The 23,157-nt window shown below is 34.7% G+C and overlaps 1 protein-coding gene across 1 annotated transcript; it reads left to right on the plus strand.

The window, feature by feature from the left end:
• Window positions 1-521: 521 nt before the first annotated feature.
• On the plus strand, window positions 522-17,406 carry MS3_00001908 (uncharacterized protein; the record flags this gene model as incomplete). Its single annotated transcript, XM_012937758.2, has 2 exons — window positions 522-11,001; window positions 15,856-17,406. The coding sequence occupies one exon, from the start codon at window positions 522-524 to the stop codon at window positions 2,232-2,234; it is 1,713 nt and encodes a 570-aa protein (XP_012793212.2). The 3' UTR covers window positions 2,235-11,001; window positions 15,856-17,406.
• Window positions 17,407-23,157: the final 5,751 nt, after the last annotated feature.

Genomic DNA, 23,157 nt, shown 5'->3' on the forward strand with positions numbered 1-23,157 from the left:
AAAAAAAAAGTTTGTGCCGATGATGTCGTTCAGAAGAACGATGAAAGCTCTACAACCAAACCATCCAGCTCAGAGAACAAAACTCCATCAAAATCATCCACCTGAGCTACAAATCTTCTCCATAATCTCCATTTATGTGCTTTTAATTCATATATGCAGTTAATATTTATTACAGCATCAACTAAAAATGCTAAGTACATAACAATCTTGTAGTGAGTTAATATTTTTTTTACCATATGAATAATGAGGGCGTTAACTTATCACAATAATTAAACGAGACAATTTATTGATTGACCTTCAAACGATCCAATCAACTGATAGAATAGTAGACGAATAAACCAATCACAAACGAACTTTATTCTTATTGGTTAACACAACCTTAACGACTTCAATGTTTAGTCCTCGTGATTTCATCAATGTAATTTGCACATGATTTCTTTAATTTAGGAGAATGCTATGTACAGAACATTTGAATTACTTATGTGCAATATTATTTTTTTTAATCGAACTCAAAATTCACTATGGGAGTTTATTATTCTTTAAATAAAGAAAATGGTTGTATTCATAATAAGATTTTAAAAGGGAAAATTATTTCAAATATTCATATAAACAAACGTAAACGTTCTGGATCACGGAAATATTCACATAAATCAAATTCATATATAATTAAAGTGATCAATATTACTGCTAATAATAAAAATATCTTAAACCATATGAATACAAGTTCAGAAAGTAAATCTATAGATAAATCACAAATTACTTTTATTTCTTCAATGAATTCAAGAGGATGTATTTCACCTACTTTACCTAGACGAAAGTCACCAACACATATACATGCCAAAATTTTTAATAGTTGTGTTCCGCTATCTGGTTTACGTCGATCATTATCTCTTCCAAAACAGAACAGTTTATCAAATAAGAACCATTCTCCTGAATCAAGATTAGGAATACCAGGATCGAAATGTTTGTCAAGAAACAATTCAAAGTGTTCAGCAGCAGAGGGAAATGTTTCACCGATTGGTGTTGAACTTTCACTTCCTTCTGGTGGTTGTTCTAAAGACCTGTTGATGAAGTGGAAGAGTGGTAAGCATGGCCAGTCGTCTCGTGATAAACGCGATAAAGAGTTTGACTATGGTCAAGATAATCTTGTATTCGAGAACTGCTTAGATTGTATCGATGATCAAACGACAAATACAACCATTCTTTCCAGTGATTACACGTCTTCTATGGATGACTGTTCCTCTATTTTTTATGATCCTATATTGGCTAAACTTGAAGCAGAATTACCTGTTCCACCGCCTCCTCCACGTGCTTGCCCACCTTGGCTTAAAGCTGCTCTTGCAAAACAAGAAGCTTTAGGCAAAGAACCAATACAAAAATTTGATTTTAAAGATAGATGTTGCGTATCATCCTCGTTGCAATTACCCACATCTCAGTTATCCCCTCTTCCATCTGACTTGGATCAACATAAAGCTTTAAGCCTTGGAAATAGCCGTTTTAATGTTCGCATTTATCCAATTATACAAAATGGAGTAAAAATAAGTGATACACACTACTGGCTTCTCGATCCCCCTCGATCCAAAACGTTACGCGATAATTCTACACTTATGCGTAGAACAACTGAATGTTTTCGTGTTCCTCCATCTTCACCACTGGACATTTATTCTACAATTGACGGTTATACAAACATTGAATCCACCAGTTTATGTCCTCCAAACGAGTTACCACTCAAAGATGTTAAACTGAGACGTGGTAAATCTGAAAATTGTAAAGATTCTTTGAAAAATTTCCATAGAGAATTAGTTTTACGTTTGATGAAAGAAGTTCCACAAGCTACTGAGTCTGAATGCCAAGCTGTACTAATAGGCAGCAGTTATGATTATGAAGAAGCTACTAGGAGGTTAAAATTTGAATTACTATGCCGTAAAGGTTATGTATCTCGATCACATAGTAAACGTTTGTTACATAAATATAATTGGGATTTAGATGCAGCTATCTCACGAGCTCATTATGAATATGAATTTCGAAAATTAAAACGTCAAGAAAAAGAACAAATACTATTTGATGATATAGATCAATTATCATATTTTAATCAAACTAAAGGTTGTAATAAATATTTAACACATTCATCAACTTCATCAGATTCTTCTTTATCAAATTTACCATGTTCTGTTAATCATCAATCAGTTATTTCACCATGGTATGATGAAGGTCGAAGAAGTAATCTATTTTAATTGAATATTTTCAACTCTGAGATACAATGGTATAGATTATTTTAACTTGACAATTATTCTGTATTAAAAGAGTTTATATTTGAGAATATACATACGGATACATATATATATACATCAATCATAATCATTTCAGATTAAAAAAAGAATTATAAATAATGACTTTTCTGTTACCAAAGGTAAATCAAATTTTTATTTATTTATTTACAGTTTTCATTTATTTATTCTGTATCGATCGATAAATTTGTTTCCCCCCTCTCTCTCTCGTGTTACCGGTGTGTTCATATGTATGGATTGTTTATAACAGAAGTGTCTTAAATTATTCGATTGTTTGTTGTGTTTGTTTATTTGGAGACAAGGTGGTTTGATTGAGGTTCTTATTAAATTTACTTACCTTTGCATATATATTTAAGCATTTACAAAATGATCAATACGAAAAGGAAAAAAAAATGTACTTTTCAAAGATAATTTATCTGTATCAGTGACTCGGTTTATGAAAAAGAACAAGTGTGCTGTAAGGTGAATTTTCTTTATTGTATACGTTATTCAGAATGAGCACACATACATACAAATACATACATACATACACATATATATCCTCTAATTGTACATAAACCCAAACACAATACTTATTTATATTGGTAAATTAATAAGAAATAATAATAATACTAATAATCTATTAATAAGAAGTCTAGTCAGTTAGTATATTTCTTCTCTTCACAAAGTGAATTCGTTTTATGTCTTCTTCTTCTTCTTCTTCACTTTCTATTCTCTTAAGTTATTTACTTCTCATAATTTAATCTATCATACAATCAGTACTTTGTAAGATTACATTGAATTATTATACTTTGTACAATTAACTTTTCTGTATGCTGGCATGCAATAATTGATCATAATAATAATAATATTATTATTATTACTTTATATTGCTTATTACTCTTTTACTGTTACTACAACTTTTGATTGTCCAAGTTACATCATCATTATCATCGTTATAAACATCATCATCATCATCATTGTTATCATCATTTAAATGAGTTTTCTCCTGATCTCTCTCTTTTTTTCTTTTTTTTTCTTCTAAACATTGATATTACTTATTTTCATTGAATGTCATGATACATAATTAGTGGATTATATTGTAAAAGTTTTTGTATATGCGTTTGTACATGTACATGGATATATATATACATATATAGATATATATTTGTGTGTATGTATGTGGCCTTAATCCATGTTGGTATATGTAAGATAAACATTAAGTTATCTACTCGTTCATTTGTGAAAGAATCAAAAAATCACAAAAACAAACCTTGTATATTATTGATTTTTTGTTGTTGTTTTTTTTCTTGTTTTCGTTAGTGAAATGTAGAAGCGGAGAAAAAATGTTGTTTACTTGCCTTGGCAAATATTCTCATTTTTTCGTATCGTAGAAGAATAGGAACGAAAAAAAAATAATTCTCAGAAGAGGGTTTTGTGGAGATTTTAGTGATTTAATAGTTGAATTCATGAGTCCATTAAAGCTAGACTACCATGGAAAACCTTGAGGCACTAGACGGCTGTTTCATCCTAGTATGGATTGATTGAAGTCAGATATTAACACCGTTGAATGCCGATTCCGTGGTCAAGAGGTTAAGCGTTTGCACACGAAACCGATAGGTCCTGGGTTTGAATCTTGCGGGGCGAAATCGTGGATGCGCACTGCTGAGGTATCTCACAATAGGGCGAAGTGGCCATCCAATGCTTCTAGCATTGATCCATTCATGATTTCAATCAAAATAAAGTCGATCAAAAAGCAACAATTACTGAAAATCTGAAAACTTCTTGATTAATATTTATTTCATTTACTCGAGTTCCATAGAAAATGAACTACAAATCCATCGAAACATGATGGAGTTATTATAATTTTAAGCAACAAAGAAGTTCATCATAATTATTTTCACTTTATTCCAAAACCACTTCTGAAAAATAATCTAAGATCAACAAATTTAATGAGAGATAGTGGATGAGTTTTTTAAATTATCTCCTAATAACATTTTATTTATTTATTTTAACACAGATATTGGTACAAGGAGGCACCAAATACATATGCGCCACACAGATCTCATTTGATATGTATGAGGGCTGTGATACTGCCCCGGGTGCCCAAACTGAAGCAAGTGGTTTTCTTGGGGAGCCACACCCGGAGCCTTCGACCTGAAGGTCTGATCCACAAAGCAGTGGAGCAACGTAAGGAAATGCAGTCCCATGGTAGCCGCTGACCAACGATAGGTTCATACGCCATTTGTTCCTTCAGGATACTAGAACTCATGTGCACCATTGGGTTTGGAATCAGGGTTTTCTAACCCCTCGGCGGACTCCCCGTGTCCACCAACCCGGTTATAGCGCCGGACGTTCGCTTTTCATCCTCTCAATTTCGTAAACAACACCCCCGCCACGAGAAGGCAGTGAGTAGGACTTTCCTAGCAGAGGCTATATACGCGTGGCCATGTGAGAGCATTTGGAGAGGGAGATCGGACTCTCCCGACTTTCGGCCGTACCAGAGCATTTTGGGGGCAAACTGTATAGTGGATCAGAACAAAGAGTGAAAAACTTGTAGAAATTGTTGATTTGCTGGTACGGTTTATCTTTTTTTATTTTCATGTATACATGTACTTGTGTGGCTACAGCTGTGAACAATTTAGATGTATGAAAATTACTAATATGATTCAGTGGATAGGAGAAACTAATGGAAAATTTTTTCGACATTATGGAGTACCTGAGAAGGTCGTCAACATCAAACGGAATTCATACGACAGACTACAATGCAAAGTCGTGCATATAGGATAACTGACAGACGCATTCCGAGTGAGGATCGGAGAAAGACAAGGCTGTCTACTCTCCCCCTCTTTCTTCTGATGGTTGACTGGATTACGAAGACCTACACATCTGACGGGAAGCACGGAGTACAATGGACAGCTTGGAATTAACTAGATGATTTGGACTTTGCAGATGACCTAACCCTTCTATCCTATGCACACGAACAAATGCAGATGCACATAACTAGTGTAGTTACAGCCTCTGCATTACTAGGCCTCAACATACACGAAGGGAAAAGCAAAATCCTTAAATACAACACGAAGAACATCAACCCACTGACACGATGTAGAAGCTCTGGAAGAGGTGGAAACTTTCACATACCTGGGAAGCATCATCGATGAACAACGAGGATCGGATGCTGACGTAAAGGCAAGGATTAACAAAGCAAGGACAGCATTCCTACAACTGGAGAACATATGGAACTCAAAACAACTCTCAATCAATATCACTGTCAGAATCTTCAATACAAACGTCAAGACAGTCCTACTGTACGGAGCTGAAACTTGGAGAACTACTACAACTATTATCAAAAAGTTACATGTATTTATGATCAATTGTCTACGAAAGATACTCAATATCCGTTGGTGGGATACCATCGACAACAAGGTACTGTGAGAGAGAACAAACCAGCATTTAGATGAAGAGGAAATTGGGAAAAGACGATGGAGGTGGATAGGTGATACATTACGGAAATCACCAAACTGCACCACGAGGTAGTCACTAATTTGTAATGGTAAAGGGAAGCGGAGAAGAGGAAGACCAAAGAACACACTGGTTATACTAGTATCGTTTAGTAGTACCTATCAGTAGAATTCCAAGCATTCCTTTGTATTATTTGACGCTAATTAGTTTGATACATTTGAGATACCCCGTTGATATCTTATATCCTGAAAACTGGACTCTACAAACTGTACTTCAAACATCAAATTCAGTCAATTATTAGTGACGTACAGCCTTGAAAAGAGGTGTAATGGCCCAAGTCCCCATACGATTTCGGGATGACCAAAAAAATTAACAGGAAACATTCCAAAAGCTATCAAAGTAATATGATAATAATGATATTGAGAAAGACTGAACATCGGGAATATAGTTTTAAAAAAACAGAATGGGAAAGCATACATCTAGGAATACTGGGACTTAACATCTAGTAAAGGATAAAGAATGAAAACATTTGTACCACTATGAGTGATTCCGACCAACACCACCCAAAGTCTCCGGTCATTGATTGCTGTTATCGCGTAAAACTAAACCAGCATGGCTCAGACCAATAGTTAGTGACTTCATGAACTGATACCACGTTTTGATTTGGGTACTATTAGCTTTCTTCGCACCAACTCCTACACCGGAAAATATTACATTTTGAGGTGGGTAGTGGTTAGATATGTGTAACACATCCTGATCACCTCAGTTGATGAAAATTTAAAACCGCACCAACAGATTTCCCACCTTTACCTAATATATTATGTCTAACGTCGATATTGGCCACTCGGTTTTTCCACGAAAGGCGAGTTGTGCTGTAAAGATACTTATGATCAAGATCATGTAGCCTACTTACGTCTTTTGATTTCAGATTACATACTTAACGGCTGTAAAGTAAAACAAAGCTTTCTGAATCCATTTCGATGCTTTATCAAAAGCCAACATTAAATTGCTATTATTCAATAAGTTCAATAGTAACAGGGAATTATAACTAGATGCGAGGTGTCTTGTGTCAATTGTTGGATTTGGTGGTTTAAATTACAAAGTTGTCTTGTTTAAGAGAACACTGAATACGAGGAATTATTTCTTAAACATAACCTAAGTCATCTAATTGGATATATACGTCAATTTTTTAAACATATGTAATACAGTGGCAAAGCGAAAAATAAGTAGAGACTCAGCTAAACATGACACTTAAAAAACTGAATAATCACAGAATACGACTTTAAGAAGTGGTATTTTCAAAGGAGAACTCTTCTTTGTCATTAGCCATCAAAGATAGACTTTTTCATGTTTGTTATGAACCTTTCAGTGGAGTATACATTCAGTAATCCTATAGCTAAATCTATTGAGTATGAGCTCAACAGTTATTGATTTCTAATCTCGGTTGTAATACAGACTAACTGTCATTCAAAAACTCAATCATAGGTGCTTTTTAGTGTCTTCTTCCAAAACATGTTTCATAAATTCCGACTGAAGTATATTTCTCATAGAACGGTTTCCCATCGAGTACTTAGGAGTGATGGATAGTTACTTTATCTTAGTATATGACCCCACAATCGATGCTCACAATTCCATCATGGATCTAATCAAGGACCTGACTAGTGAAGATCACGTACATATGGAGTGAAACGGTTGTCACAAATACCACTGATTAATCGTCAAGCTACATCGTGATTTATAGGCAGATATGGATGGTGGCTAGCAGTGGAATCCAGGAAACGCGTTTCGTCCAACTTGGGACTCGTCAACTGGATGTACTTGCATTCCAGATTTGATGGGAGATTCAAACGACTAATACGAAAATGAACTACATCGTGAACTGTTTAGAGTTGGAAATTTGTAGAGGCCAACCCTATCATTCTAACGATTAAGCAATCACTATATGGCCTGAAAGTTCTAATATAATCAGAAAACCTCCAATTAAAATAGGTAGGAATTAATTACAAAAATAAACTATGATATTGTTATATCTTCACATTGACAATTCATATATTGGGATTCCCGGTTAGCCTATAGTAAATTACCTTTCGAATAATTGAAGATCTTTCTAATGCGATGCAACTATGGGAACCCGAATAGACCACACGTCCATCACACAACAACACTTCAGCGTTAATAATCCACAGGCTAACAGAGTTGGGTAGACTTATAGGGTAAATTTATATTCGATTTCGGCCTTAGAGAACGTAACAAACTTAACAGACTAAAAGCGATGGCAACCAATCAGGAACTAAGAAGTAGGAAAATGTCATCTAGATTACTTTTTAGAAAGAACACTAAATTGTCTGAACTTTTCGCAGCAAATATCTAGTTAAATTCAAATAAACCACTAATCATAGTTGTAACTGTATTTATTTTTCTAGCCAAATACACATTAGATTATTTTACCAAGACAGTCTACTAATACAATAACATTTTGCTAATTATGAATTCATTAAAAATCGACCAAAAATCAACTTATAGACTATTCCATATGAGATATTTTCATTACTGTAACAATATATTCATAAACTGTATCAGGTACCTAGTAATATTGTTTGTTTCAATGATTAATTATATTAATTTTAATAGTTGAGATAATAAGTTAATTGAAGCTAGACCATCATGGAAAACCTGGAAGCATTGGACTGCCGTTTCGTCCTATTATGGGACTCCTCAGTAGTGCATATTCACGATCCCACCTTACGAAATTCAAACCCAGGACCTACCGGTTTCGTGAGCGAACGCTTAACCCCTTCTGATACTAATTAATTATATATTAAAAACAGAAGAAGATTGACAGTGTAGTCTATAAATTTTTAAAAAAAGATGTGTAAATTTCTATAATTTTGAAAGTGTAACATTCCAATACTTCGTTAAGGATTAAAATATTTTAATCAGTAAGCACATTTAACCTAAATACATGATGAGCATATGTAACACAATTTACCTTTTATGTGATCTAAAAATAACCATCATATTCTACTGAACAGTTATGATGACATAAGAATCTATCTTATTCTAAGTAACTCAGTAATAATCTTCTTACCTGTTAACTTGAAAGTGAATTGATGATGATCAATTTTCAGTCATCAGGTTTTTAAGTCTCAACTTTTCACCAATTTCAATATGGAAAACTGAACAATATAATTAACCTACGCATAAATAAAACTCCACCTGGGGCTACTGCCAGTCCCAAGCCTGTACTTGATAACTGAGTAAAATGTAAAGTTTAAGTATCACTTAAAGTTTTATTACAATCATGAATCGTTATAATTTCAATTGTACAGCTCTAATTACACCACAACTAAATTTGTAAATTAAATATATTTTGAATGAAGATATATAAAATTGACTGTCAGCTTATGTCTAGATTGGATGTTTTAATATTTCAGTAATGAATTATTTGGTAAAAAAAAGGAAACTAACCGAAGTAACGAGAAATCAGTGTAAAGGCGAACTATTAACCGCTAACGTGTTTAAACTTAGATGATGTCATATTTCATATCGCAGCTTTTAAAGTGACCTCTTTATCCATGAATCAATTATACAGTTAAAACGTTTTATTCAACCAATAAACATTGATAGAAGCATTTTAACAGTTCCATGAAAGACTAATAAAACTTGAGTAAAACGTTTCATCGTATAGGTACAGCTCTTTTCATAGTGTGACATGGCTAAACTCCTCAGGTAACAAATATAGGTGTGTATATCTTCTGTATTGATGTATATCTTCTTCATGTTGTCAAAATATGCAACAGTCTTTCCTTTGAAATGAAATGGTCAACTGATTTTACAGTACAAGAAATTACCACTATGTTGTGTTAAGCTGTGACTGGGGAGGGGGCTTCTGCCGGTCACAAGCCCGGATAAAGGAGGAGGTTTGGGTATAGAGTTAGCAACCACATACCGTACAAAACTAACTCGCTAAGTAAACGCTGACCAGAAAAACTTATTCAGACATTTTAAACTCTGCCCTGTGAATCAGAAGGTCTTCGTTTAGAAGAGTTATGACGCCTCATCACGAAAGCCGACTTCTTTCGGAAGTCACGAGGCTGATGCCTCTTCTGACAACCAGAGCAACCATTAATTGAGGTACATATGGGAGAGTCTTCCAAATCGCTGCAGAAATGAGGAGATGCAACCTAGAGGTGCTTGGGATCAGTGAAAAACATTGGACGCAAGTCGGACAACAACAACTAACTTCAGGAGAGCTTCTGTTATACTCCGGCCATGAAGAAGAAAATGCCCCAACCAAGGTCAGGATTTTCAATACAAATATCAAGACAGTTCTACTGTATGGGGGGAAACTTGGAGAACTACGAAAGCCCTCATCATCCAGAAGATACAGGTGTTTATTAACAGTTGTCTACGTAAAATACTTCGGATCCGTTGGCCGGACACTATTAGCAACAACCTACCGTGGAAGAGAACAAACCAGACTCCAATGGAGGAAGAAATCAAGAAGAAGCGCTGGAAGTGGATAAGACACACATTGAGGAAAGAAACCAACTGTGTCACGAGACAAGCCCTCACTTGGAATCCTCAAGGCCAAAGGAGAAGAGGAAGACCAAAGAACACATTACGCCGGGAAATGGAGATAGACATGAGAAAAATGAACAAAAACTGGACAGAACTGGAAAGAAAGGCCCAGGACAGAGTGGGTTGGAGAATGCTGGTCGGCGGCCTATGCTCCATTAGGAGTAACAGGCGTAAGTAAGTAAGTAACTATTCTTTACAATTGACAAAATAACAATCTATGATAATTAAAACCTTTATACTTACTCACTTGATTAACATTTAATATAAACTGAAGTTGAATAAAACTTTTCTATTTACTTATCATATTAATGGCATCAAGTTCAACGTACTGTCCTCTTATACACATATTAAGTTAAACCTGAAAATAAACTTGAATACAATGAATTTTCTGACAACAGAAATCAATCGATAAAAGGTCGAATAAAAATATAAAAAAATTATCATATAAGAGATTATTATCAGAAGGGGTTTGTGGAGATTTTAAAAATTTCACAGATTGAAATCATGAGTCAACTGAAGCTAGACCACCATGAAAAACCTCAAAGCACTGGACGGCCGTTTCGTCCAACTATGGGACTCCTCAGTATGAACCTACCAACATAGATCAGTCTAATAGTCAGTCATTTCATAAAATGATACCATATCTCGGTCTGACCATCTGTAGTTTTCTTCTAATCCACTTTTACACCAGGTAACATCATATATTAGGGTAGATGTGTTTCAATCACCTTATTCAACGAAAACCACTGATAATTCACTTTCTTTAGTGTTCGTAGACCTAGCACTAATGTACTAAAACGAAATATCTATCCAGTATCCAATTGTTCATAATATTTATCTAGGCAAATTCAATTTGTGACGTTACCTATATTCAAATGAAACAACTTGCATAAGCCTAATGTTATATATGTTATAAATAGGACAAACTAGTTCTTGGGACCAGAGGCAAACTCAAATTCTCACGACACAAGGAAAAAGACCAAGACTGATGGCAGATGAAGATTTTATTTATCCTTCAAAAAAAGAACAGGACAACAATTCTTACTAACTAACTAGACTCATTCTTGTATAGATTATACTGACATGTGATAATTAGTCACTGAATATATCATGTAGAAAGCAGAAATAAATATAGCTGTGGAATAACATGAATTCATTTTAGTTCTCCAGATTCATATCATAATACGCTTAAATCAAGCTTATGAGATTTTTGATTGAGATCATGAATCGATTGATGTTAGACCACCATTGAAAACCTGGAAGCAATGGACGGCCGTTTCGTCCTATTGTGGGACTCCTCAGCAGTGCGCATCCACGATAAGCAATCTGTGAAATTTCTAAAATCTCTACAAACCCCTTCTGATAATAATCATCTGCTCACTAGTGACTGACTTCAAGAGATACTCCTGGAGTTCTAGTGAGAAGCCGTTACCAGTGGAGTTCAACCAGGTCTGTTGTGAGATATCAACTCACTGAAGACAATGGTGTACGGTAGCGCAACTTCGTGGATTGGTTGAAGTTAGAAATTAACACCGTTGGATACCGGCCTGCTCAGTGGTCTAGTTGGTTAAGCGCTCGGGCACAAGATTGATAGGTCCTGGGTTCGAATCCCGCGGTGTGCGGGTCCGTGGATACGCACTGCTGAGGAGTCCCATACTAGGACGAAACGGCCGCCCAGTGTTTCGAGATTTTCCATGGTGGTCTAGCTTCAATTGACTCATGATTTCAATTTGTGAAATATAAGAGATTATGCAACATAATGTACATTCATGTAATTTAGCGTACAAGTTATTTTGCTAGTAATCATTCTATTCATTATTACTATACTACTTTTTCTACTGGCTTTGTAAATCATATGACATTATCATTATTATTACTAGTAGTAATAGTAGTAGTAGTAGCAGTAGTATTGGATGCCAAACTATTTGTAATCCAATATATAAATGACATAAATGACTTCAATTACAATTATAATCATTATTCACCACCTATTCGTTGAAGCATTTACTAGTAATACGTCATTAATGTTCATTGAATGATGAATTACTGGAGTTTTTGTTTGTATATGTGTATACCCCATGTTATCTTTTTTTATGAAAATCCTGTATTGAATTTAGCTATCGATGGATAACTAAGGTCTGCAAAAGTGTATGTAGAGGAGAGAGAGAGAATAAATTGTGGGGAGTGATAAAAAATAGAGTTATTTGTATAGTTGATGATGAATCAAATATGCTAAAATGAAATAGAGAAACATTATGTTTCAGCAGGGGCACTGTTATATATAAGGATCTAAGTATAACCAAATGAAATGCTGACGGTTGGAATGGTATCCATAAATATCTTATTCGGTTTAATTAATGGAAAAGTCGTATTGTATGAGTTGGATAAAGCAGTTTTAGACAAATAGGATACACCTCGTGTTAAGTAAACAATAGATCATGGTTTTTAAGATTGGATTGATTTAATATTTTATTTAACCCTTATCTTTCTTGCATGATTTACCCCATTTAGTAATATATATCAAGTTTCATGGAATTGACTGACTTTATTTAGACAGAAATTAAAAACGAGTTAGTACTAGAAAGTTGTTTTATGCTGGTATTTTGAATCCTCAGAAGTACTCTTCCACAAACCTATCATAGATCGGAATCAAGACACTGAAATCACATTGTGGTTGGCTAACATTTCAATCAGCGAGTTGCCATCCAGTTATTTAAGTTTCTAACTTTGGTTAGTTTGAGATATTATAGTCATTATTCATTGTTGTCTGTGATATTTGTCTCACACCCGATGTGTTTAAATAGGAGGGTATAGATTTAACAGATTGTAGAATGTAGGAATATTTTATTCATGAAAAATTAGAATCATTAGGCGTTACTTAGATATAATATTATTTGTATCAGAAGGGGTTTTGTGGATAGTTGAGATCCTGAGTCAATTGAAGCGGGACGGGATCGTGGTTGCGCACTGCTGAGGAGTCCTACAATAAAACGGAATGGATGTCCAGTGCTTCCAGGTTTTCCATGGTGGTCTAGTTTTAATTGACTCATGATCTCAACTATTAGAATTACTATAATATTATTTACTGTATTGAGCTTATCGTTACGTTTTGAAAAGTATGTAGGACCAATGAAATACCACTGGGCTGTAACCAAACCATCCGACAGTAAGATCACTAAATTTCGGACAGTTTGCTGACCCCACCAACGTGAATCACTTCACTACACGCCATGGAAAGGAGCAGACGGAAGTGACCCCACTCTTTCTTGTACCTATTCTCACTAATACATTTCTATAACGGCGTTATGTTTGCACTATACGTTTATCAAAGTAGCTATAGTACCTGGATACAACAAAAAAGTAATACAAATTGAGTATTTACTGCGAGGTGTAATTTCGATGCAAGCTGTGAAGTCACAACATTCTCGTCCAACTCGAGTAGGCCCGTGATTATCCAGAGAGATCGCTTGCATTGGAGATCTACAGGTCAATTATACATCTATATTCCGTTCCTTTAAGATTCTCACTGCTCATTGAACTTCCATACTATTATAAAAATAATTCTTTTTAAAAGTATTTTGTAGAGATAAACAAAGATGGATAGTGGCTAGCAGTGCAATCCAGGACGTGCTTTTCGTTCTATTTGGAACTTGCCAGCTAGATGTAACTGTATCTCAGAGTTGATGTTCATTCTGGGACTTGAACCCAGTACCATTGGCTTCAAATTCCATTCAGTTCTGTTATAAATTAATAAACCACTGGAAAAATCAATAAATCATAAACCGCTATCTTACCCTACCACTCAGATTTCTTAGCAGTATATAAACTATAATTTTGCAAGACATTGATTGAATTAATAACTTTTATTCTTCATATAAAGAATAATAGTACAGAACGACTTCAACTGTATACTAGTTGAGATTAGTCAATATTATTTATTGACTAGTTGTTTCACACAGAAGTATGTTGGTAACTAAAGAAAGTCAATAGCAAGTTGAACATTGCTTACTTATAAAGGTCAGACTAATTCACTAGCATAGTTCAAAACTAACATTCTTCTTAGATAAAAATTCTCTGCTCTAAGTGTCCTTATAAAAAGTGCTCATTTCTGACTACTGTGTTGGTATTTTAATATGTCGTTTTTAGTTACATTATTGCTATGTGCCAAGTAAATAAATATTTATTAGTGGATTAAAGCTAGACCATCATAGTAAACCTGGAAGCATTTGATGGCTGTTTCATCCTAGCATGGGACTCCTCATCAGTGCAGACTTCTGAGAAGTCCCATACTAGGATGAAACAGTCGTCCAGTGCTTCCATGTTTACCATAGTGGTCTAGCTTCAATCGACTCATGAACTCAATTAAAACTCGATAATCTCCACAACCCTATACTGATAAAATAATTATTAGCTTATGGATTATTATTAACTACCTTGCCTGTTCTGTATAGGTTATTGACGCTTTATTTATGATTCAACGTAAAAATATTGACTTTATGATAATATTTTTGAGCATTTCTAAATAAAACTGCATAGTGGCTTAAGGTGGAGTTCAGGGCACGCATCTCACATCGTTGATGTTCATCGATGAACTCAGTGGTTACGCAAATAACGATTTGAGCGTTAGAAGAGAAATGTACTAAGTCCAAGTCACACTGGAATGCAGATAAATCTAGCTGGCAAATTGCAAATCAGGAAAACTCAACATCCTGGACTCTTCTGTTAGTCAATAATTTTAATTTGCTTGAAAATACTTGGGATTTAATGGAAATATCAGGGTAATCCGCTCAGGATCCTAAAAGAGATTGGTCAATCCCAGTCCTTAACATCAATAACGGGTAGATACGAATACTTAAGAAAGAAATTTCTGGCTATTCACTTCGTGTTTTTTTCTGTAAAAAAATGGGTGTCTATCATTAAAGATTTTTAAGATACGTAGTAGTGATAATGAAAATATTAACTCTTAGAGAACATCATATAAACGTTATTCTTATCATCAGCTAAGGATCTTTCGTATCATTTCAAGACAGTTAACTTAGATTACAATAGATGATGGTGAATCAATATGGTGAACTGATTTAAGCTGACAATGTAAGTCATTGGATACCAATTTAGTTGGTCATATTAGCATGAAACTTGGCATGAATGTGAACTAGTTCGGGTTACCACATCTTATCAGATAAAGCTATCAAGACAGATGTTTGAATAGTAGAAGTAGTAACAGTACCAGTGGTAGTAGAAAAAAACTAGGTGTAGAGAAGACGACTCAAGAATAAATAATAAATTAACGAGATAAAAAGTGAAAGATAATTTCGAAACTCACGATCTAAGAGACGATGAAGAGTGAATAAATTCACACCATTAATACAGTTTTTAACAATTTCACCTAGTATCCGCAACTATTAAGTGCGATAATCTTGTGGACCCCAATCATGTAGTATGAACCTACCAACATAGATCAGTCTAATAGTCAGTCATTTCATAAAATGATACCATATCTCGGTCTGACCATCTGTAGTTTTCTTCTAATCCACTTTTACACCAGGTAACATCATATATTAGGGTAGATGTGTTTCAATCACCTTATTCAACGAAAACCACTGATAATTCACTTTCTTTAGTGTTCGTAGACCTAGCACTAATGTACTAAAACGAAATATCTATCCAGTATCCAATTGTTCATAATATTTATCTAGGCAAATTCAATTTGTGACGTTACCTATATTCAAATGAAACAACTTGCATAAGCCTAATGTTATATATGTTATAAATAGGACAAACTAGTTCTTGGGACCAGAGGCAAACTCAAATTCTCACGACACAAGGAAAAAGACCAAGACTGATGGCAGATGAAGATTTTATTTATCCTTCAAAAAAAGAACAGGACAACAATTCTTACTAACTAACTAGACTCATTCTTGTATAGATTATACTGACATGTGATAATTAGTCACTGAATATATCATGTAGAAAGCAGAAATAAATATAGCTGTGGAATAACATGAATTCATTTTAGTTCTCCAGATTCATATCATAATACGCTTAAATCAAGCTTATGAGATTTTTGATTGAGATCATGAACCGATTGATGTTAGACCACCATTGAAAACCTGGAAGCAATGGACGGCCGTTTCGTCCTAGTATGGGACTCCTCAGCAGTGCGCATCCACGATCCCGCTCACGAGATTCGAACCCAGGGCCTTCACTCTTGCGCGCGAACATTTAACCTGCTGGACCACTCAGCCGGCATCCAATGGTGTTAATATCTAACCTCAACCAATCCACGAAGTTGCTGAACCTATAGTGATTAAGCGTCTGAGATTAGATTTGTAGAGGTTAATTCACCTATATCTAACTCCAATAAATAATATCCCTTTAACTAAGTATTTGCGCAGACCAAATATCCTAGTAGTATCATAAATTTACTCCAGATTATTGAAAAGTCAAAACATCAGTTGTATGAATAGTGTATTGTTAATAATTGATAAAATCCGCAGGCAACACAGAAAGCAAGCACAAAGAGAAATGACTAAGAGAGAGAGAGTAGAGAGCAAAGCGAACGAACCAACTCAATTTAATCAAAAGTGAATCGATATCCCTAGTCAGACAAAAATAAGTTACAGATATGTGATAAGTAATATAAGAAATGCACCCACATAAGCCTACATTAAAAAAGCAGTCAAAGTTGATAAGTGAATAATTAACAAAGTCAAAAATATGACTCAAGAAGAATGAATAAACTGGCCTGTCCACAAGCTAGAAAAAGCTTGACATAGCAACCGACACTACAGATTCATGTGTTCAAAAAGAAACAGTAATAAATCTGCATTACATCCATTTTATTGCATCATTCTTTATTTAAACTTTCCCAAGTTTCATTTACGTCATTTTCATTTCTCTTGAATTCATCGTTTTAATTTTGAATATCCGAATTTAACTCATATTATTTCACTGGTTGAAATCATGAGTCAATTGAAGCTAGACCACCATGGAAAACCTCGAAACACTGGACGGCCGTTTCGTCCTAGTATGGGACTCCTCAGCAGTGCGCATCCACGATGAGCAATCTGTGAAATTTCTAAAATCTCTACAAACCCCTTCTGATAATAATCATCTGCTCACTAGTGACTGACTTCAAGAGATACTCCTGGAGTTCTAGTGAGAAGCCGTTACCAGTGGAGTTCAACCAGGTCTGTTGTGAGATATCAACTCACTGAAGACAATGGTGTACGGTAGCGCAACTTCGTGGATTGGTTGAAGTTAGAAATTAACACCGTTGGATACCGGCCTGCTCAGTGGTCTAGTTGGTTAAGCGCCTGGCTCGAGACTGATATGTCGTAGGTTGGGATCTCGCGGTGTGCGGGATCGTGGATACGCACTGCACCATCTACTTTTGCGCACATAAATCAAGTTTTTGATGCCTGATAGTAGCAGTTCCAAAAAAACTTCAGAAGACTGGAACTTGACGTTCTATTAATCACCTTTTTATCTTTTAATCATTACACTTTGTTCTACTTGAGGAATATCATAATTGAATGAACATAGAATATTACACTTTCTTCTATTTAGCCTGATACTGTAAAAATATTTGTTATCTATTATAATTTATAATTGTTCGTTTTACAAAAGCATGTGGTTATTTGATTGATATCATAATTAAGTAAAACATTTTATACCATTTTCACAAACAGTAGGGGGTTTTCAAATGTACTAATGCGCTTGTTGATATTATATACATAAAAAGCACTGCTGATATATACATTAGAATAATAATAAATCATTATTAGATGGATTTACGTAAAGGCAAGTGTACTTAACAGTCACATGGGTTAAACATAATACGTTAAATGTAGAAAAATATTATACAAGCTCAGTTCATAATACAATATTATTATATCTGAATATTCAATGGTCTTTATCATATGTATTTAACAAATTGTTGATGTTTAAAGTTGTACAATCCACCTTTTTAAGCACCTATATATTAAGAATTAGGTAGTTGATATGGATAACACCAATCCAATCACATTTGATGGCGAAACTGTGGAAGATTTGGAATCTTTCATGTATCTGGGAAGGATCATCGATGAACAAGGAGGATCGGATGCTGACGTAAAAGCAAGGATTAGCAAAGCAAGGACATCATTCCTACAACTGAAGAACATATGGAACTCAAAATAACTGTCAATCAATATCACTGTCAGAATCTTCAATACGAAAGTCAAGACAATCCTACTGTTTGGATCCAAAACCTGGAGAACTACTACAACTATTATAAAAAAGTTACAGGTATTTATGATCAATTGTCTACGAAAGATACTCAATATCCGTTGGTGGGATACCATCGACAACAACCTACTGTGAGAGAGAACAAATCAGTTTCCAAATGAAGAGGAAATTGGGAAAAGACGATGGATGTGGATAGATGATACATTACGGAAATCACCAAACTGCACCACGAGGTAATCACCAACTTGGGATCGTGAAAAGAAGCGGAGAAGAGGAAGACCAAAGAACACACTGCGTCGAGAATTGGAAGCAGATATGAAAAGGATGAATATCAACTGGAGAGGATTGCTCAGGACGGAGCTGGATGGAGAATGCTGGTGGGCGACCTATGCTCCTCGACGAGGAGTAACAGGCGTAAACAAGTAAACTGATAAGTTCAAGCATAAAACTCAATGATTTTCACCCAGTACAAGATATATAGGATGGAACTCATAGTTTTCAGATTTCACGGCATACAAGTTCTAATCTGTGGTGTCAAACTTAATAATTTACGTTTCCAGCTTTAGTCGATTTGTGATCAAGTTCATGGTGTGAATGTTTTCAAGAACTTAACTCTGGTATTCGCTGCAGAAACCTTGACAGAACAAGCCCAAAACCTACCGAGTTCTTTAGCTGTAACGGAATTCTTGAAAGTTTTCAGAAAAAAACGAAAGTTACCGAGGATGTCATTGAGAAAGAACTAAAGAGCACTCAGCGAACATCATTTTCTCCTTGACCATATCATTTATTCAAGCTCTACAATCCGCTGTTGAAAATAAGATGAAGATAACATCATATCATGTGTCAAAGAAAGGTGGTTAATAATCAGGAATTAAGGAGAGACAATAAAATGTAATCAAATTTGCAAAGAATAAATGTCCACTTGATGAGTATGAGAATGATGACGAATAAATCGAAGAAAGGTGAAGATGATAATAACGAATAATCAAAATTAAGAAGATTAAAAACATTAGAAGGATGTAAAACAAACCAAATTACAGCTTATGAAAATTAAGTGCTAGGGCCGTTTAAGAATGACAGTTTTCACGATGTCTCATTTGGACACAGAGTTCAGATTTGAAGAGATGTAATACTAGCACCTCTGCAATTGATTTGTCCTCCGTTTGAACTAAAATCGTTAACTTTTGAGAGTATGACCATAAATATTGTTATAAGTGTTATCGAAATACGTGCTCAATATATCTAGCTGGATACTTTTTTTACCAAATATACAAATATTAGTATGCGGAGGACCAAAATTATCTGTGGCTGCAAAATCATATTTAAAATTTGAATTAAAACTAGTGATTACTAGAACTCGTTGCTGTTAGATAGGTAATCACTACACAAATTGTCTTTTATATCCTAAAAAGTAATAGCTGATCATATCAGTGTTAAGCGTTTGCGCGCATAACCGAGGATCTTGGGTTCGAGTCCTGCATGCGGGATCGTGAATGTGCACTACTGAGGAGTCCCATACTAGGACGAAACGGATGTCCAGTGCTCCCAGGTTTCCAATGCATGTTTAACTTAGATCGACTGATGAACTCAACAATTAAAATTACTGCAATCTCCACGAACCGCCATTCTAATAAAAATTATAAATATTATGGAGCGATATGTATGAGGAGTGCAATGGGTCAAGTTCTAAAAAATTACTCGTTATTGTGATGGACGAGTGCAAATGATAAATTTAAACCACTCATATATATTGTCATCAGTGGATGATTGTCTTACTCCGGATACTGTTAACCTATACGTCACATATTCTATATAGAAGTGCGAAACTAATCTAGCTAATTGGCGTTTGAAGCGAACGGTACTGGATTCTAGTCTCGAAGTGAACATCAACTCTGGAATGCAAGTACATCCAGATGACGAGTCCCAAATAGGACGAAATGTACGTCCTGAATTCCACTGCTAGACACTATCCATCTTAGCCTGGTACTGGATACTTTTTGTTAGACATTCAACTCTAAAGTGTAATTTACTATCGCTCGTAACTTAAGCATCTATTCAGACAATAGGTTTTAATATTTTTTTATAAGAATCAATTTTTACCCATGACTCATAATTACTTTGACAAATGTAAGTTGTGTTTCACGTTAGTGATGAATAAACTGATGTATGTGTGTGTGTGTGTGAGTATATCCTGTTATTCAATCCAAAATATTGGTGAATTATATGTATGATTACAGTAGCATAAATAGAACAATCATGTATCTACCTATATGAAATCTATAGTGACAATCAAAGAAGATAATATCTTATTATACATCATATAAACAACAAACAAATAAGCACACACACACACACGCACACACAAGTATACAGTTGTTTTATGAGGAATGCAGACCAACGATTAGTCAATTAGTTCATCTTAGATGATGCAATTAAATAGTGTCACGTAATAATGATCTCAAAAATATATTACTTTGTCGAGCATAGAAACACAATGCATGTACACATACACACACACACGCGCACACACACACATGTACACAAGCAAATCTAAAATTTATATATGAACACCCACTATTCATTTATTTATTCATATAATCAATCGATCAATTATAAGAATAGATTTAGCCGTTCATATATTTACTTTTCACTCAGTATATCACTATTGACAACGTCATTTGTTATGCATTGATTATGAGTGATAAAATGTTTGACCAGTTGTGATTGACATATAACTGAATTTCATATTAATGACTAGTAGATTCTTTCACAGTTAAAATACTTTAATCGATCTAAGTTAGAAGTGGTGGACGGCTGTTTTATCCCAGTTTTGAACTTCTCAACAGTGCCTAATCATAATCATGAACGCAAGACTCGAACACAGAACCTTCGATCTCGTGCATGAATGTTTTCATTCTTTGTTCATAATACTTATAATGATGATTTTGTTATTATGGCTGAGATGACTGTGGATGACTAGATAAACATGATATTTACCCCTAGTTGGTGATCGTTCAAATATGTCATTCATCTATGACGAGAAAAACCAAGTGGTAATGCCTAAGACTATGAAAGTGAGTGAGCAAGGCTTGGATCCTTTAGGGAGAATCTGTTCCTTCAAGATTGCAGTTACGTTTTGTTAACCAGTGACAGATCGTGTTGAACCTAGGTCTAGTGTTTATTTTCAACTATTCTCACGTCTCTAACACTGTTCAATTTAAATTTAGTACTGTCATCAAGTACAGTCATTATCATTCAACCCATTAGGAGTCAAAAAGCACTGGGCAATAATTGCCTTCTAATTTTGAGCTATTTTAAACTAATAATTCTAAAGATACTGTGCTTATCCTGAAATATGAATCTGGTATAGTCGAAGACAAATTAGCGTACTTGATTTTGAATCGTACTTTATATGTGTGAAGCTACTGGTACAACTCATCTAATTAAAGTGAGGTTGATAATCCAGAACACTATCTGGCAGCTTATTAGTTGAGAGTTGAAAGTCTTAATCAATAAATAACCGTTTTATCAATCTCGGGTCGCATTGTTGGTGTACACTATTGAGAAGTTTCAGACATGAACGCCAGTTGATATTAGTTGGTGATAAACTTTTTTCATAGTGATTGGAATCAACTGTTGTTAGAACAATTCTCTATAGCATTCCTGTTGAGACTAAAGCTATGTTAGGAAGCGACTGTTAAGTAAAATTAGTGTTTCTCTTTTAACATTTTTCATGTTATAAACTCATTACATCAGACTTAAACAACCAGTAAACTTGAAGACAAACCTGCTTTAGTTTTTGGTTCCTTGAACTCAATTTTATATACATCACATTAGCGAACCAAGAAGTATCAGTGTTATATCCTAGTGAAGATTATATTACGAGTAACTTCTGAGACCTATTAATGGACTAATATTATCTATATATTCCTATTATATAACTATTCAGTAATTAGATTGTGTATATCTATATTCCCCTTATTATAAGCCTCATTTTGACTTATAGATTACTATTAGACGATTTACTTGAGTTTATTGACTACTGCCTCCCACGTTCACAGTCACTTTTTGACTTTATTGTGTATGAATGTTATTTCCTATTTTATGGTGCGTTGCGGTCTGTTTGTTTGGTATATAAACCCAGTATGTCTGAAATAAATGATTCGCACAGTGCAGGCTGTTATTGGCATTCTAGACTCACCTGGACGGGCTAGGCGAGCAAGGGACCAATAGGACTCTAGGCTGATCAGACCGGTCGGAGGTCATTGGTTTAGTACAGTATAAGAGCGAATAAAATTATGTGATAACTAACAGGCCATAAAGTCACAACAATCAGTACACTTGTGATATTAAAAATATGGCTTAAAGCCTGATACAGTAAAAAATGCATTTAATAGAGTTAAATTTCTGTAGATATAAGTTGATATGTATTAAGACTGACTGACATAGCTCAACCCAAGTAAAAAACAAAGGTGACAAATTAGTGATCAATATGCATCAAACGTATATCAAACTAAATCTCAGCACACTGAATTTTCAGGGTGGATTAACGTTGATTCCTGGTTAGCTTTTGAACAAATCCAACCAAGAACTTGGCATTGATTAATTAGTAACTTAT

This window comes from Schistosoma haematobium, chromosome 1 (genome assembly GCF_000699445.3).
Source record: "Schistosoma haematobium chromosome 1, whole genome shotgun sequence".
Classification (NCBI taxonomy): domain Eukaryota; kingdom Metazoa; phylum Platyhelminthes; class Trematoda; order Strigeidida; family Schistosomatidae; genus Schistosoma; species Schistosoma haematobium.